This window comes from Pipra filicauda, unplaced genomic scaffold (genome assembly GCF_003945595.2).
Source record: "Pipra filicauda isolate LSUMZ 115617 unplaced genomic scaffold, ASM394559v2 scaffold362_size804934_pilon, whole genome shotgun sequence".
Taxonomy (NCBI): Eukaryota; Metazoa; Chordata; class Aves; order Passeriformes; family Pipridae; genus Pipra; species Pipra filicauda.
In genome coordinates this window covers 411,616-427,399 of record NW_024104490.1, presented here as the reverse complement: position 1 = coordinate 427,399, position 15,784 = coordinate 411,616, and the positions used below count along the sequence as shown (strand labels likewise).

Below are 15,784 nucleotides of genomic sequence, written 5' to 3'. Positions count from 1 at the left end.
TAAGACCAACAGTAAGCATCATATTAATTGGGTTACTCAGCTCAGATGAAAAGACAATTATCCACCTTTTTTTTTTTTAAAGTAAAACCTCTCATTGCATGCTATCACCCTATGCGCTTAAGTGTTCTAAATTTTTATGGATCTAGTCTGAGAGACAGTAAAAAGTGTGCACTTGTTTCATGTGTCCTCAAAAAAGACAGCAACTCCTGAAAATGCCTTGCCATGCCACCTGAAGAGTCACAATGCCTGTACACTCTGAACCATGCATGACCTACTACTTCTTTTCAAGTAGAAACAGAATGAAAAATAAAAATGTTTTTCAGATTTGGAAAAACTGCTGCAAAAGGCTTCCAAAAAGCATTAGGATCTATACAGAACCCGAATTCTGAGTAATTTTAACATCTAAAAAAAGCCAGGGGGAGAAAAAAAAATGAAACAAAACCCAAGCCACAGTGGCCAAACTAAACCTCACTAAATAACTGCAATGGAAATGTGACTTCTTTTTAATTATTTAGAATGACATTAAATCAGTAATTCTTATACTCTAAATGACACCACTTCCAGGATAAAGAAATGTTTGAACAATGACAACAGGAATAAACCACTCTAATTTTAAAATAATTTTAATTCAAATTGCTCAGCTGATCAGTGATATGGAGAGCAGAACTGAAGTGCAAAGTGTTTGAGCATTATTTATATCTTAAATACAGAATTCACTATGTATTTTATACTAAACTACTTAAAATCACTAACAAATTAGTCTAAGGGCCATGAAATCATTACAGCAGAGAGAAGAACGAACATAAAAAAGTCTTAATAGTATTCCACCTGCAAACACTCAAAAATCTTGAGGCAAGCAAACAGTCAAAGTTTCTGATGCCGATTTACGAGCTCATGAGCTTTGTTCAGTTCAGTTTTGTTTGCCTCTTTAACAAGTTGGATTTGCTTATAATCATGCTTCCTTAGCTTTCCCTTTTACTGTCCTGTATACAAGACTGTGGGAACAGCTGCTGGGTTTTCTGTTTATATTTTTATATATTAGAAGAGCTGAGACACTCGGCTTCTCTATGACTGCAAGAAGCACTATCAAATACCATGAGATTCCATACAAGCAGCAGTGTCTGTTTGTTGTCCTACCCTGCAGGCTCCTATACAGTTCAATTCCCAGCTAGGAAATAGCTTGAGGCATCACAAGAACACTGAACAGCACACAACTTTCAGACACTTACTTCTACACTTACTTCTAAGCGTGGCATTCCTCTATCACAAAAAAAACCCAACAAAAAGGAAAAACTACATTAATACACACTGAATTTTCTAAATGAACAATATGTATATATGTACAATACAGGAAGAGGGAAACGTTCACATCTCTTCCATAATTTTTGCTAAGTATCCAGCATGTATTGACTCTCTGGCAACCACCTTTCTACCTAAACCTTGCCAAACCTCCCAGAAACTGACCTTTTGATAAGAGAAATATAAAATACAAAGTTTCAATGAGCATTCCTAATGAGAAGACAAACACTTAGGTACAATCTTTTTTAACTGAATAAGCAGTTTGGTTTAACCTCTAATCAGCTATAAATATTGCACAAGCAGACTATGTTAAAAGTTGTCCAAGGAAGAGTAAAATCAGCTCCAAATTGTGCTCATTCAGTGAAATTGACACTCCTGAGTTCCACAACTTTTCTGTCTATGCTAAAAGAACAGTGACGAAACAAGATTAAAAAACTCATACTAACTGGAAAATTAAAAAAAAAAATCTTTCTTGCAGTAAGGAATATTGAATGTGCACCAAACCAACTTCAAAGGAACAGCTACACAGAACAGGCTAAGTATAAAAGAAATAACAACAACCACCACAAAACACAAACAAAAGCCTTTACAATCCTACAGAAATAAGTTAAAAGTCACTGGAATTTCCAAAACTGCAAACCAATGCTATTTCAATACATGTTGTTTATTTTTCATGATGACAGGAACTGGCATTAAAAGTTACTACAGCAATCTGTGAACAAGCACACACAGAACTATAAAGCAATATTGTAATTACATCACCAGATATTCTAATTTAAATCATGAAAAGCTATGTACTTGATAGGTACTTGAATTTTTGTAAAGGTACACAAAACTAAGCAGCATAGTCCACTACCTAAGTGGACTTCAGGTAAAAGAATAAGGACACAAATTCATCTTCAACTATATGTTACCAGTAACAAACAAAGCCCCCAACACAAAAAAAAAACCAAAATCAAACCAAACCAACCAACCAACCAAAACACCAACTTCAGCTGCAGTTAAAATATGTGACCTTTACTTCACAAAAAGAAAGTTTACACAGAAATGTACCAATTTTTTATTATGACAATAAAGTATTATTAAAAAATAGTCAAGGAATGTTAAATGACCATAATATGTTACTTTCTTATATTTAACATGCTAAATATTTTAATAGCTAAAACTGTTTCATTTAAATGTAAGTAATATAATTAAGCATTTTCTATAATAGAATTAGTATTAGCTAGAAATTAGTACAGTTTTAAGATGAAAAGAAGTTTAAACAGTCTTTTTAAGCTCTTGGCAGAATTAATGGACTTGGTAAAGCTGTTCCCTGAATGGTTTTGGGAGCCAAACAATTTCTTTCGAAAAACGGCTGTTTAGACTGTCTGAAGCTGGCACAGAAAAAGCCTGCAGCTGTCAAGGTCTGGAATGTATCAATCTTCAGCTTACCCAAGGAATATTCAGCCTACTCAAGTGTAAGTTAAGAGCTCAAGAGGTCAGCAGGAGTGTACCTTGAACAGCTGAGATCTTATATACACAAGGCAGAATACAGATGTCATTTGAAATTTGGCAAAAATTACTCATTAAAACTAACATTGCTCACAACACATCTAATGTCAGATAAAGATAACCTGCAATCAAGTTTGCATGCCAGAACTAAAAAGTTCTGAAAGAAAAAAAAACCCCAGCACACTGCATATCCCTTGCTCAAAAGCAGGGACAAATAGAAGATGAGCCATTAACAACCTTTTTATGGCATGACTAGCTACTACAGCAAGAATATTTGCCTTCAAATGAAGCTGTGAATTTATAAAACATTAGTATAAACCACAAAACAAAGAATCCCTCTGACTTATAAGCAGTGAAAGACAAATACCCTTATTTAAATTAAAACATTTTATTTTCCTTTTGGAAGGGAAATCTAAGCATAAATACTGCTCTGGATATTTTATATCAGAAGTGGAAAATTGTATCAATATTGCATTTATTTGTCTAATGAAAACTTAAAAGTGACCTAAACGTAGAATATTTTGAGTGTTTTTATACTCCTTTATCAAGGAGAATTAGCTGGCATTTTTTTAAAAGAAATTATACTGAATTACTCTAGGAAAACTTTTAAATCAGCAGTAAAAGAAGTGTCAAAAGCATAAGCAGCATCTTTCTTCCCCACCCACCCCCCCCCCGGAACTGTATATTCATGACAGTTTGGGTATTAAATTTACAAGTATGTTTAGTTTTTGTTTACATGTCTATTGCTCACTGTGTTGAGAACAAAGATAAACTGAAAAACCTCCTTCTTCAGTGTAAATTCATACAACAACTATCTCAGTTATCTACAATTTTAAATCAGTACTCTTTTCCATGTTTCACTGTATTTATTTCAAAGCATGCTAACTACTCTCAGTCTTCATATCATACCTTAAATCTTTGCAGCATTAAAAATTATTATTCACTAATTAGGAAGATACCATCTTCTGAAATCTGGAAGAGAATACCAACAGAGAAGAAAAAAACAATACCCAAACTCCAAGGTCTTCAAACCCAATCCAAACAACCCCTTCCCCACCCCCATCCTGCCAATCATTGCTACAAAAGTACAGGACACAAACTCTCAGTTTAGTTCTTTTATCAGCAGATATCCCCAAAAGAGGAAATAAAAGAGTTGGGAGGACAGAGGGAGCTATTGGTTTATTGTTAATTTCCAGTAATAATTCTATAATAATTACATACTGACAATTTTCCGTATTATGAAGTGAATATTTAAAAACACATGATTGTCAGGCTGGAAGAATTCATATGGAAATGCAAAACACTACATGGCATAGAGGGGGAGGGGGAGGAACCCCACAAAATATATAAGCTGGGTGGTAAAACAACTGAAACATCTACAACAAAAGCATTACTATGGATTGTTTCAGACTTCCCTAACATCTAGTACACTTCTGACTAAACAGCTCAAGCCTTTAATCAAGCTGACATATATGCTTCACATGCAAGTGACAGACTTGATTCTTTCTTGATGTCTCACAGGATGTTTAAACTTACACTGCTATATGCTGTCAGTTCAGATTCTCTTGACCCGGCTGTGCTAGAGTTTCTTTGTGATTTCCAGTGACATATTACATTCTAAATATTCTCTCTACAACCCATCCAGTCCTGTTGAGTGGTTACAGCAAAGAATGCTCTTACTCTTTACAGAACCTATCTTTGAGGTGCTATGCTTTTCAATAACCTAAAGAGTCACTAGAAGACTGATCTGTAATTGACAAGAAAACTTAGATGCACCAGGTTCTTAAGATAATACTACATTATTTTCAAGTTCACACAGTATGTACTATAATACCTTACTACCAGGTAGAGAATTGTAAGAGGGCTGTAAGCAACCCATCTAGATTGATAGCTTTTTTGAACAGATGCCATGAGCAAAAAAGAGCATTTTGCCCCCTTTCTGTCCAATTCCTTAGCATTATAAGTGATATAAAACTAATACGTAAATTTATTATCACAGAAAAAGAAGTTTAATTTAACTTCCAGGCATAATTTTTTATTCAAAGAATTTCCCATTATCTTGTCTCTGTTAGTAGTCCTGGCAACAAATATACGCTGGAATCAAAAATGGGAAAACACGGTATACTGCTTTACTCACACATATATGTAGAATATAAAAAATTGTGTGTATATACACACCCCTCGTAGAGATTATTGCATCCTTATCCATAACTCTGTTGAATGCAAACAGGCACCATAAAAATAATACAGTGTTGTCACATCACAACACTGATGCAATAATAGTGGTCTAAGCAAAAATACCACACAACTTGTACTAAGTGATCTCATCAATGTACTCTCAGACTAGTCCATCAGTTTGACAAAAAGACAGCAATGCACTTAACTGAACAATTTTATTACACATTCTTAATTAACATAAATGATTCGTTGTGGCACGAGTGGACAAGAAATACAAGGTGTTCTCTGGTCATGAATTACCATCAGAGAAGTCAGATCAGTACCATCACAGGAGGAAGGAACCAAAATAAACATGCATTAAATGGTAGAGAGAACTTACCAGATAGACATGGACCTATCAAACACGTCACCCTCACTGAATAGCAAAAACTTCATTACTTTGTTCTTCGGTGAGCACACATGCATCCCTTCATTCACTGCTACAGCCTTCCACCAACAGTTGCTTTTTCCTGAGTACTCAACATTGGAGACACATCTCTCTGTGAATGTAAGAATTTTTTTCAAAGAGGAGAGGATATGAGATTGTAAAAGCTTTCTTTTAATACCTTTATAGATCAAGAGGATAGGATAACTCATTTGCGAGCTTTCACTTCAAGCTGTCTCTAAACTACTTTAATTAAAACTAACCATAGTCGTTGAAGTAATTTAGATGGAAGATGCACAGTATTGAATAGGACATGAATTTTCTAAGTCACATAAGTGCTTACTGGAAGCACTACAATTCTGACAGTTATTTTAACAATTCAACTGATTATTTGAGAACACAGGCTAACCTAAAAGCTTCACCACAGCTCTCAGAGCTGGCTTTTGTTTAAATATAATGCTCTGGATTAATATAATCATAATGCATTTGTGGTTTTCAATGCACTCAAGAATACAGGAATGCACAAATAGTTTTATTTTACAGACAATATAACCATATGCATATATTTGGGTATATTCACTCCGAATTACCACAACTAACCAAGAGGAATTTGGGTCCACTATGTCAACTCTGCCTGAAATGACACTGTAGTATTGTACAAATCCTGTAAAACTGGGGAGAAATCAGAGAATATTTGCATATTTTTTTAAGTCATGAGCTAGACAGTACCTGAAATACTTGAAACAGTGCGCTCTTAATAACAACAAAGGGCAAGATTATCTGAAGTCATTCCTTAAGAACAGCATACCTCCTTCCTGAACCAAAGCAGTTCGATGGGAAAACCAAACCAGCTACAGTCATTCTTCTTGACACTGAATCTGTAACTACATGGTAAACACAGACATCAAAGTGTGTTCTATAGGCTTCCTCAGTGCAGTTGTAAAAATTACAAGCAGGAGCCTACACCTCTGCATGTAAAATATAGCTTCCTTTACTGACAAATAGCAATGTTTTGTCATTCCCATAGCAGGTAGCTTTTCACTCATGCCTATCTCATGGCAGTCAGATGAACTCCCCAATGACTGGAGGAAAGGTAATTTCATGCCTTTTTTTAAAAAGGGTAAAAAGAAGGATCCTGGGAACCAACAACCTGTCAGCATTACCATGGTGCCCAGTAAAATCATGGAACAGATTTTACTTGTCATAGCCTCCTTGAGGCTATGACAAGGCATATGGATGACATGGAGGTGATTAGATACAGACAAGACTTCAGCAAGGGCAAACTGTGCCTGACTAATCTAATGGTCCTATAAAACAGGGTGACTGCATCACTGGATAAATGAAGAGCTGTGGATGTCACCCACCTAGACTTTCTAAAGCCTTTGATACAGTCCCCCACAACATTCTTGCCATTTCATTGGACAGCTATGGGTTTGATGGATGGACTATTAGATGGATAAGGAATGGGATGGATAATCCTGTCCAGAGAGTTACAGTTAATAGGTCAATGTCGAAATGAAAACCAATCATGAGTGGTGGTGTCCCTCCAAGGTCCATACTGAGACCAACAGTGTTTAATATCTTCATAACTATGTCTTCATGATATAAACAGTACCAAGCTGAACGGCACAGTTTCTGTACTAGTAGGAAGAGGTGCCATCCTGAGGGAGGGACACTGACAGGCTTGAAGAGCAGACCCATGCAAATCTCAAAGTTCAAATACAGTCAAGTGCATGGTCTTGTACCTGGGTTGGGCAAATCCCAATATCTATAATACAGACGATTGAGAGGAGTCCTGTGGAAAAGGATTTGGGGGTACTGGTGGAAAAAAAAACCTGAACCTGAGCCAGCAACGTGCACTTGTAGACCAGAAAGTCAGTTGTATCCTGGGTTGCATCAAAAGCCAAGTAGGTCAAGGGAGACAATTCTCACTCTCTAGTCTGCTATTGTGAGACCTCCACCAGGAGTACTGTGTCCAGCTCTGTGGACCCCAGCACCAGAAAGACATGGCCATATCAGGACAGGTCCATAGCAGGGCCACAGAACTGATCAGAGGCCTGGAATGCCTCTCTGTGAAAACAGGATGAGAGAGAGAGGTTTGTGCAGCCTGGAAAATGCTTACAAGAGACCTGATTGCAGCCTTTCAATACCTGAAGGGCATTTGTAAGAAAGACAGACTTTTTACAAATGGCTGAAGTGACAGGAGAAGGGGCAACAGTTTTAAACTGAATGCTTTTTAATTTAAAAATATTTAAATTTAGATTAAATGTAGATTTAGATTGGACATAAAGAATGTGTGGACAACAAGATGATGTGGCAGTGGAAGACGCTTGCAGACCCCCCAAGACTGGAAGTGTTCAAAGACAAGCTGGACAGGGTTTTAAGCAACATGATGTACTGAAAGCCATCCCTGTTGGAAGGGCTGGACTAGATAATCTTTCAAGGTCTATCCAACCCAAGTTGTTCTATGATTCTGATCTCTATATAAAATCTTAAATTCCCACTCACATGCTAGGGTATTTTGAAATATTCACACACAGACATACTGTGAATAGGTAACTACTTTATAGAATGCAGAAGTATACTTTTTTTTTGTTTAAATCTCGCTCTTAGTTCATCTTCAGTTTTACTCAAATATTCTAAACCAGTACTTTTGAAAAGGAAGACCAGGTATGTAAAATTTCATTCTAGTGAACTGAAATTTGTCAAAAGTAAAAGGAAATAAACTTAGCTATTCAACAACACTACTTCTGTCTATAATACATAAAGAGTAAGACCTTTATTAACAACACCTGTACTAATTAGACTCATGTGATTCACACTCCTTATGGCAAAATATAAGAGTATAAAATAACAAAAAAAACCACCGAAAGCACTAAACACCTGGCATCCCTTGGCATCAATAAATATGTGGTCTTCGCTTAATCACTAATAAAAGAAATTTGCATTTAATGAATGGAAGCATTAAACACTTTGCCCCATTCTGAAAGAACAGTATGGATATCAACAATTCATTCAGAAGAAACACTGACATGCTCAAATTCTCATACTGGTAGTTCACAAAAATTTCAATGTTGGTCACAAAGGTAGAAGAATAACAGCAAAGTCAACAGAAAAACACAAACACATCACCAGGGAAGAACTATGGTTTTGTTTTTTTTAATTTACTGTTACTTTCAATTCTCAACTATTGATTTAAAACCATTTCTATTATGTACAATTGACATGCATCTCCAATAGCTATTCATCTATTATGAAGCAATGCAATGTCTTGGTGTTAGTTAATACATTTTTCATGTTTACTTGTAAATAAAGGGGGGGTGTTAAAACTACTTATTCAATGGTATCATTTATAACTAGATTTTCAGTGAGTGTCCTGGATCTTAAATTGGTCCAGAATGAATGAATGCATCTACTTTTTCAGCTAATGAAATATTTTCCATGAGAAAAATGGGTTATAGCAATCCGATCTGTTATCAATGCTAGTGATCGCAATGAGAGTGTTTTACAGCCCTCCCTGAACCACAAAGTGATCAAAATGAGAGTTCCACTGCCCACAAAGTACTGGGTTTTTTCTGCGAATACACTATGAAATAGGACATGAAGACCAGAATGGGTCTAATGCACAGTTTTTCACAACAAGCAGGAAACGTAAAGCATAAAACAAGGCCAGAAGCAACTAAGTCCCTGTCACTCCACTTCCCACAAAGGGCTGTTAGTCCCCTTTTTTGATTCTTGTCTACCCAAAAATGCCCACAGATACACAAAGTCCATTCGTGAAGATTTCTTTCCAACCGCTGTTAATACAGAGAAACAAAAACGGCAGTAACCATGGGAAGATCTCTTTATTCTCCATTTGCATTTACCACTTTCTGACAGAAAGTGTGAAAATTTTGCCAGTGAATCTGCAGCAGCAGAATAGTCACAGACATATTACTGATCAGTTCCAAACTTTTTTACTAATGGAGAACTATCTATTTTTTAATGTATAAACTGCATTTGTAAAATGAAAACCATATAGGGCAGAATGGTTTCTCCGACTAAACTATATGGTCTGCAGACCACTGGCGGTTGACAGACTGTACCTTTTGGGCCATGAGTATAAACTGTGCAGAGTACCATGCAATGGTGTACTAAATTTCTAACACAGAAAAGGAGTAGGCATTATAAGCACTTCAGTTTTTGCAGAACCACAATTTTAGAAAGGAAGTCCTCAAGTAGGAAAACACAGCATCCTTTCAGCAGTAAGAGATGTCACCTTACCTTTGAGAGCAAAACTGCAATGAATAAAATGAAGGCTGATAGTGTGGGTTTTTTTTAAACTGATAATGGAAAAATTGTTAGGACACTTGTTTGAACTCAAAACAGCATTTTCAACAAATAAAGAGATCCTAGGCTGAAAAATATGAAATAAAGCTAAACAAACCAAAGCCGTCTTGTGAACAACACCAATAGCATAAGTAAAACCGGAAGATACGTATTTGCTTCTTCCAGCTTTCTGTATTACCAGTAATACTGCTGGTTGTGGAAAACCCAGTCTTGAATCACACTGTCTTGTCCAAAGCAAGGATTTGATGATGTTTCCCATCACAGAATACTTGAAAGAACCTATCTTTTTAATTACAGAATAGTGGCGCATGAAAGAGTCTGTAGCTTAGCAAGAGAATGAGAGCTAGGACACCAAATACGAATCTTCTGCTTGAGGAATGAACAAAATTTTACACCAAATACCATTTTGATACCAAATGAAGTATCTTTCAAAAAAAAAAAGAAAGAAAAAAAAAAGACTGCCGGAAACCAACTAGGGAATATGCTGTGAATCAATCTAGAGGAAATAGGTGATTTAAAGAAATATACGAGCTTAAAGTACATGAAAACTCAAAATGTACTGTTTCTGTTGGCTCAGAAACGCCACTCACGTATCATTTCCCTTATCAAAAACCCAAAAAAAACAAAACAAAAAACCCCAACCAACCAAACAAAAAACCCCACACACAACCAACCAAACCACTCTAATTTCCTTCACCAGGAGCCACTATGCTTTGCGAAAACAGCACAACAGAAAATAATATGGGGTTAAAACATAAGACAGATCTTTTAAACACCAAACAGAAACAAAATCTACTGGGAGTAATAAGAACACAGGTATCAAAGATCTTCCATGGGAGGATCTTGAAATTTTATGGTCGTAGGTAGCAGCATAAAACCCTGAAATGAAATGCAGTAGTTAACACAAACACTAGAGACAAGATGTGTCATATCTTACTATCATCTTTGCCTTTTCACTGCCCCCCAACAACATCAAGCCCTTCACAGAAATGTAACAAGGTCCCAATGGAAACAAGAAATTTAAAAATAAAAAACAATTTCATGTTTTCAGTTGTTTTCCAGAACAATTACCTAATTTCTCAAGTAAAATAAGGAGGAGTATTTAAATTAAAAATTATTATCAAAATAATTATACAGTGCTTTATTGCAGACACAACCATAACTTTCCCAAAACAGCATACTATAGAGACAGATCGTTTCAGCTTTATACAAGGCTCCTCAGTAGACAATTTGGGAACTTGGCTTTCTCATTTTTGCAAATTCTATCACAGAATTACAAGTCAACACGAGTTTTCACAGACTGACTGCAACAAAATTGTTGTGATTTTAACATGTCCTACTCCAAGATCTTGCTTCTTATGATTCAAGCTCCCACAAAGTTTTGAGAAATACTAAAGAAAATATCAAATACTCCAAACCTAAGCTGCAGAAGTCAAGACTTACCAGTAGAATCTCAGCTTTAGAAAAGAATGAAAGGGGGGGGAAAAAAGGAAGTCAAAAATACCATATTTGACTCTGTATGAACCTTCACTTAGTGGGAAGTGTTATCTTAAAAGGTAGAATAAATACGAATGAGAATCTCGTTTTGAACAGAAAGGGCACCATCCCAGATGAGTAAAAGGGTCAGGTACTCCAGGATTCTGCTGCAGAACAGAGACAACATCCAGAAGTAGACGCCTGGAACACCTGCGGTTAGAGCAAAGCTAGCGTGCACAATACTTCCACCAGACTCAGGAGCTGCATTAGCTGGAAAAGGCTCCCAAGTATTCAGCCAATGGACCCCATATCATCAATGGGCTGCAGTTCCCTGAAAAGACTTTGTTTCAGAAGTGCAGTTTATATTACAGTGAATATAATGGTTCGAGAAGGTGTGTAGAAGAGAAACTTGGCATAATTTATTCAAATGCTAAATAACTGTTGGATGCATACATCTCTTCTCTAAAACTTTGACTAGAGTTTCCTAGAACAAATTAAAGCTTTCACCATCAATTTTATGTCTTTTTTTCTTTGGAAAAAAGTATTCAAGAGGCTAATACCTAAACAAATACCTAAGAATAATCCCTTTGTTCCAGTACACTGTTAAACTACTAAACTAGATTTCAGCTGGGAAGCTTTTTTTGGAAGTGCAATTTATGTGTCTGTGAACATATTACTCAGAAGGAAAAAGACTAAAAAAAAAAAGAAAGAAAAATCCCAGGCAATTTTGTCCAGTTGCTGGACTAAAAGTTAACACCCTCTCACTAACATCTTTTATAAAGACATTACATAACATTTCTATCCAAAATGCCTGCTAAGGTAGTCTACAGAAGGGAAAGCCTTACCCAATAGCATGGAACATAGCACAAGCAAAATCTCACTAGACACTGAAACGCTTTTATGCAAGGGTCTTCACACACCTCCACAGGTTGTCCTGAGAGGTTGCAGCCTCCAGCCGTGGGAACACTCAAAACCTAACTGGACACCATCCTGAGCAACCTGCTCTAGGGTGGGGTGCAATACATTCTCTCAAGAGGTCCCTTTCAACATAAATGCTTTCACAACTCTACTAAAAAGACATACAAATTTTCAAAGACATCACAAGAACCAAAGAAGTTCTTAGATCTAAATGAAACTAAGTAGATCACAGCAGATCAAACAAAATTCCACAAAAGGAATTAGTTGGCCAGCAAAAGCTTCGTATTACAACTGTGAAGAAACTAGAAAAACATAACACTGACATTACCCATATGTATTTATGTTTTCAAATAGCCTGTCTTTCCACAAAGTTTTCACAAAATATGACCTTAAAATGGATTAATCATCCCCAAATAATTTGATCAGTTGACTTTCAAACCAGTTGAAGGATCTTACCGAAGACCACTTTAGTTCCCCTTCAAATTCAGAATATCTTCACAAAACTTTCTTTTTAAAAAGTTAATTACCTTATATAATACTACATTGAAAAAGCTGCATAATTTACTACATTATCACCTCTTTTACTTATTAAAATCTGGCTTCCCTGTTCTTTACATAACATACACATGCTTAAACCTGTCTAAATTTATTGACAGATTAGTATGGCAAAGATGTCTACATTGCAGTGCTTTCAGAGAAACCCTGTTTATAGATTACTACCTCGCTTTTCTTTTTATTTTATTAAGAACCTGAAATAAATCCTGCAGACATGCATCCCCTGTCATTAGAAAGATGGTATACATTGGATACTACCTAGTGCTGGAGAGATCATTGCAGAACACTGACTGGCTTCTGTTTTCAACTATTTCCTGTTCTTTTTTGCCTGCTTCCCTCCCAGAAAACTACCTGATTTAATAAAAGACAAAGACACAAGAACGGCAAGATAATATGCAAGAGAATTAAAATAAATACATTTAAAATATTTTCTGTTTTCTGACTTTAAAAAGACTGGAATGTGTTCATCAAGAGACAAGCAGAAACACACACATAATTGAATGCATCTAAAGGGGAAATCAGATGCTTAACTACAATTTTTGTGTATTAAGTTACATTATCAAAGGAATCAGGAATTCAGATTTGTACTGTTTACTTCCAAGTTTCTATTATTTTTAATGCTCTTCAAAAATATTATATCCTACTATGTTTTAGTAATTTATAATTTATGTTCAACTACCAAATGAGCAGACGACCGGGCCTTCCTTCTGCTTCCACCAAATTTTTTCTGATAGTGCACATCTGCATACTAGGAATATATATCTTCATAAAGAGTTTTCTGAACTTCTCCCACAAGACATTGAAGATACCCCCAAACCATTCAGCATTGTTCAGCATTTCCAAACAGGATTTTCATTAACAGCTCCCTCTCTCCATAGATCTTCCATGCAATATGTTTTTTCAAGAAGTCTGAATTCTATCCACAGCAGGAACCAGTGCCAGTTGTCAGGTGTACCAAAGCTGCTTGGAGAAGGGAATCTCAACTAACTCCACGGTGGATGCTTTCTTCTGATGACCACGTCAGCCCAGGCCTTCATGGCCTTAACCAGACCACATGCCACATGAAAGTACTATTCTGGCTTCCATCAAGCGAGAAAGCATCTGCAGCATTAAATGTCACCTTCCTCTCCGCTGCATACTTCTGGTGTAATCCACGTGTTTGGTAGAGAATTTTCACTCATTTTGTATTATCAACACTTTCATATTTTCAGGAAATACACCTAAATGTCAGCGATGAACAACTAATTAGAAAAATGGAGGTCTCAAGGAACGACACGCGGGGGAACTTTTCAAAGTACACCCATAATTAGTCATTAAGCCCTCCCTCCCCAGAAGCGGCTCAAGTATACTTGATCCCCCTGCAAGGCTGGGTGAGAGATTAAATGACCTCCAAAGATTCCTTCAAGACCTACATTTCTCTAAAACCCCTCTGCCTGTTCATTTTTCCCCGGAGTTGCACAAGGCAGCACATCGGGACTACTACTACAATTCAAGCAAATCGTGGCTTCTGGGGAGGAACGAAAAAGCTCTCAGGACAGGTGGTTTCAGCCAGGGCAAGGGCCCGGACCGGCTTAATTACCGTCCCGGAACTGCCCGGGGCCCCGCTCCCCGTCCTTGCCTTCCGGGCCCCCCAAGAGCGTGAGGCGAACGCGCAGCACCCGGGGGACTCGCCAGCCCGGCTCCGGGCGACCCCGCGCTCCGGTACCTGGCAGCTGCTCAGCTTCTCCGCCAGACCCCGCAGCTCCTCCTCCAGCTCCACCACCCGCCGTGCCGCCGCCTCCACGCCCCACGAAGCCATCGCCGAGAGCCCCTCGCCGCTGCTCCAGCAGGGACGGCGAGGATACAGGAGGGTCCGCGCCGGGTGGAGCGGGCTCACGCAACCCCCGCCCGCGCCTGGGGGAGAGAAACGTCGCCGTGAACCACAGAAATGAAAACTTTGCCCCGCTCCGCCGCTCTCCAGGCGCAGGCGAGCGCCGGAAACCGCAGGGCAGGGGAGGACGCGGTGCAATGACGTCAGCGCTGCCCCAGCGAGGAGAAGGGGCGAGGGGCGCGTTTGAATTCGCCCGCCCGAGCCGCGGCCGCGCATGCGCCTTGCCGGGGCTGGCGGTCCCGGGGCGGGAGACTGGGAGCGGGAGACGTTCTGCTGGCGAGGAACGGCACCTCGGAAGGGTGGGCTGCGTGAGCCGTCACTCCCCCCCCGGTGTGCGAGTCCAGACTTCTTTTTTCCTCACAGTCCCTATAGGAGCAGCTGCTATCTAGCCAGGGTGCTAAGAGAGGGATGTTGGAAATGCCTGGGAATCCAGCGGATTCCTCCCCTTCCTGAGCTGTAGGAGCACCTGTGCCGCGTCTGTGTTTAGATACCAGATATTTCCATATGAACCGTGCAGATCACAGGCTCATAGAATGGCAGAATGGGTCAGGTTGGAAGGGACCGCAGTGGGTCATCTGGTCCCATCCCCTGCTCAAGCAGGGTCGTCCCAGAGCACATAGCACAGGATTGTGTCCGGATAGTTCTTGAATATCTACAGTGAGGGAGACTCCAACACCTGTGGACAATCTGTTCCGGTGCACGGTCACTCTCCCAGTAAAGAAGTTCTTCCTCATGTTCAGATGGAGCTTCTCGTGCACCAGGTTCTGCCTCTTGTCCTATTGCTCAGCACCAGGAGGACACCCTCCCTTCAGGTACTTAGAGATATTGCTGAGGTAATGAGATTTTTCTGGGTGTTCTGCTGTGAGGTGCTGAGTCTCCACCATACCTCAGTGAGATGCATCTTGCCTTTTCCTTTTTGTTTATATGGTGGGGGGTTTTTTTATATATGAATTAAGTAATAACGTTTGCAAGACAATGTCAGAAACCTGTTTTTAGAGCAGGTCTTGATAGCACTTTAAGATGCATGAGCATACCTCCTCAGACAGGAAGGTTATTCAGATTTATCAGTCCCAGAGTTGGATTTCAGAGCCTCCAACTGAAAGCTAAGGCTTGGAAGATCTAACCATTACAAGTAAGTGAAATACTTGGGCTGGTGCAGTTATATAAATGTGTTGGTTTTAAGATCCGGATATGCAGAGTAGCTGGTTTTTCAATAAGGGGTTAAATAGCATTGCCAAAGC

General features: G+C 38.5%; 1 protein-coding gene across 4 annotated transcripts in view; it reads right to left on the bottom strand.

Annotated features, from left to right (window-relative positions):
- CNTLN (centlein) overlaps window positions 1-14,615 on the bottom strand; it is a 205,671-nt gene extending 191,056 nt beyond the window's left edge. For 3 of the 4 annotated variants that reach the window (XM_039384601.1, XM_039384600.1, XM_039384602.1), the window contains exons 1-5: window positions 13,353-14,275; window positions 12,932-13,024; window positions 6,204-6,279; window positions 5,351-5,510; window positions 3,703-3,765 (exon numbers count right to left, since the gene is read on the bottom strand). Coding sequence is in view for 1 of the 4 variants with exons in the window: in XM_039384599.1 (XP_039240533.1) it covers window positions 14,379-14,471 (93 nt within the window). In the remaining 3 variants the exon portion in view is untranslated. Of the gene's footprint in view, window positions 1-3,702; window positions 3,766-5,350; window positions 5,511-6,203; window positions 6,280-12,931; window positions 13,025-13,352; window positions 14,276-14,378 lie in introns of those variants that run through there. The other variant, XM_039384599.1, reaches the window with a different exon arrangement.
- Window positions 14,616-15,784: the final 1,169 nt, after the last annotated feature.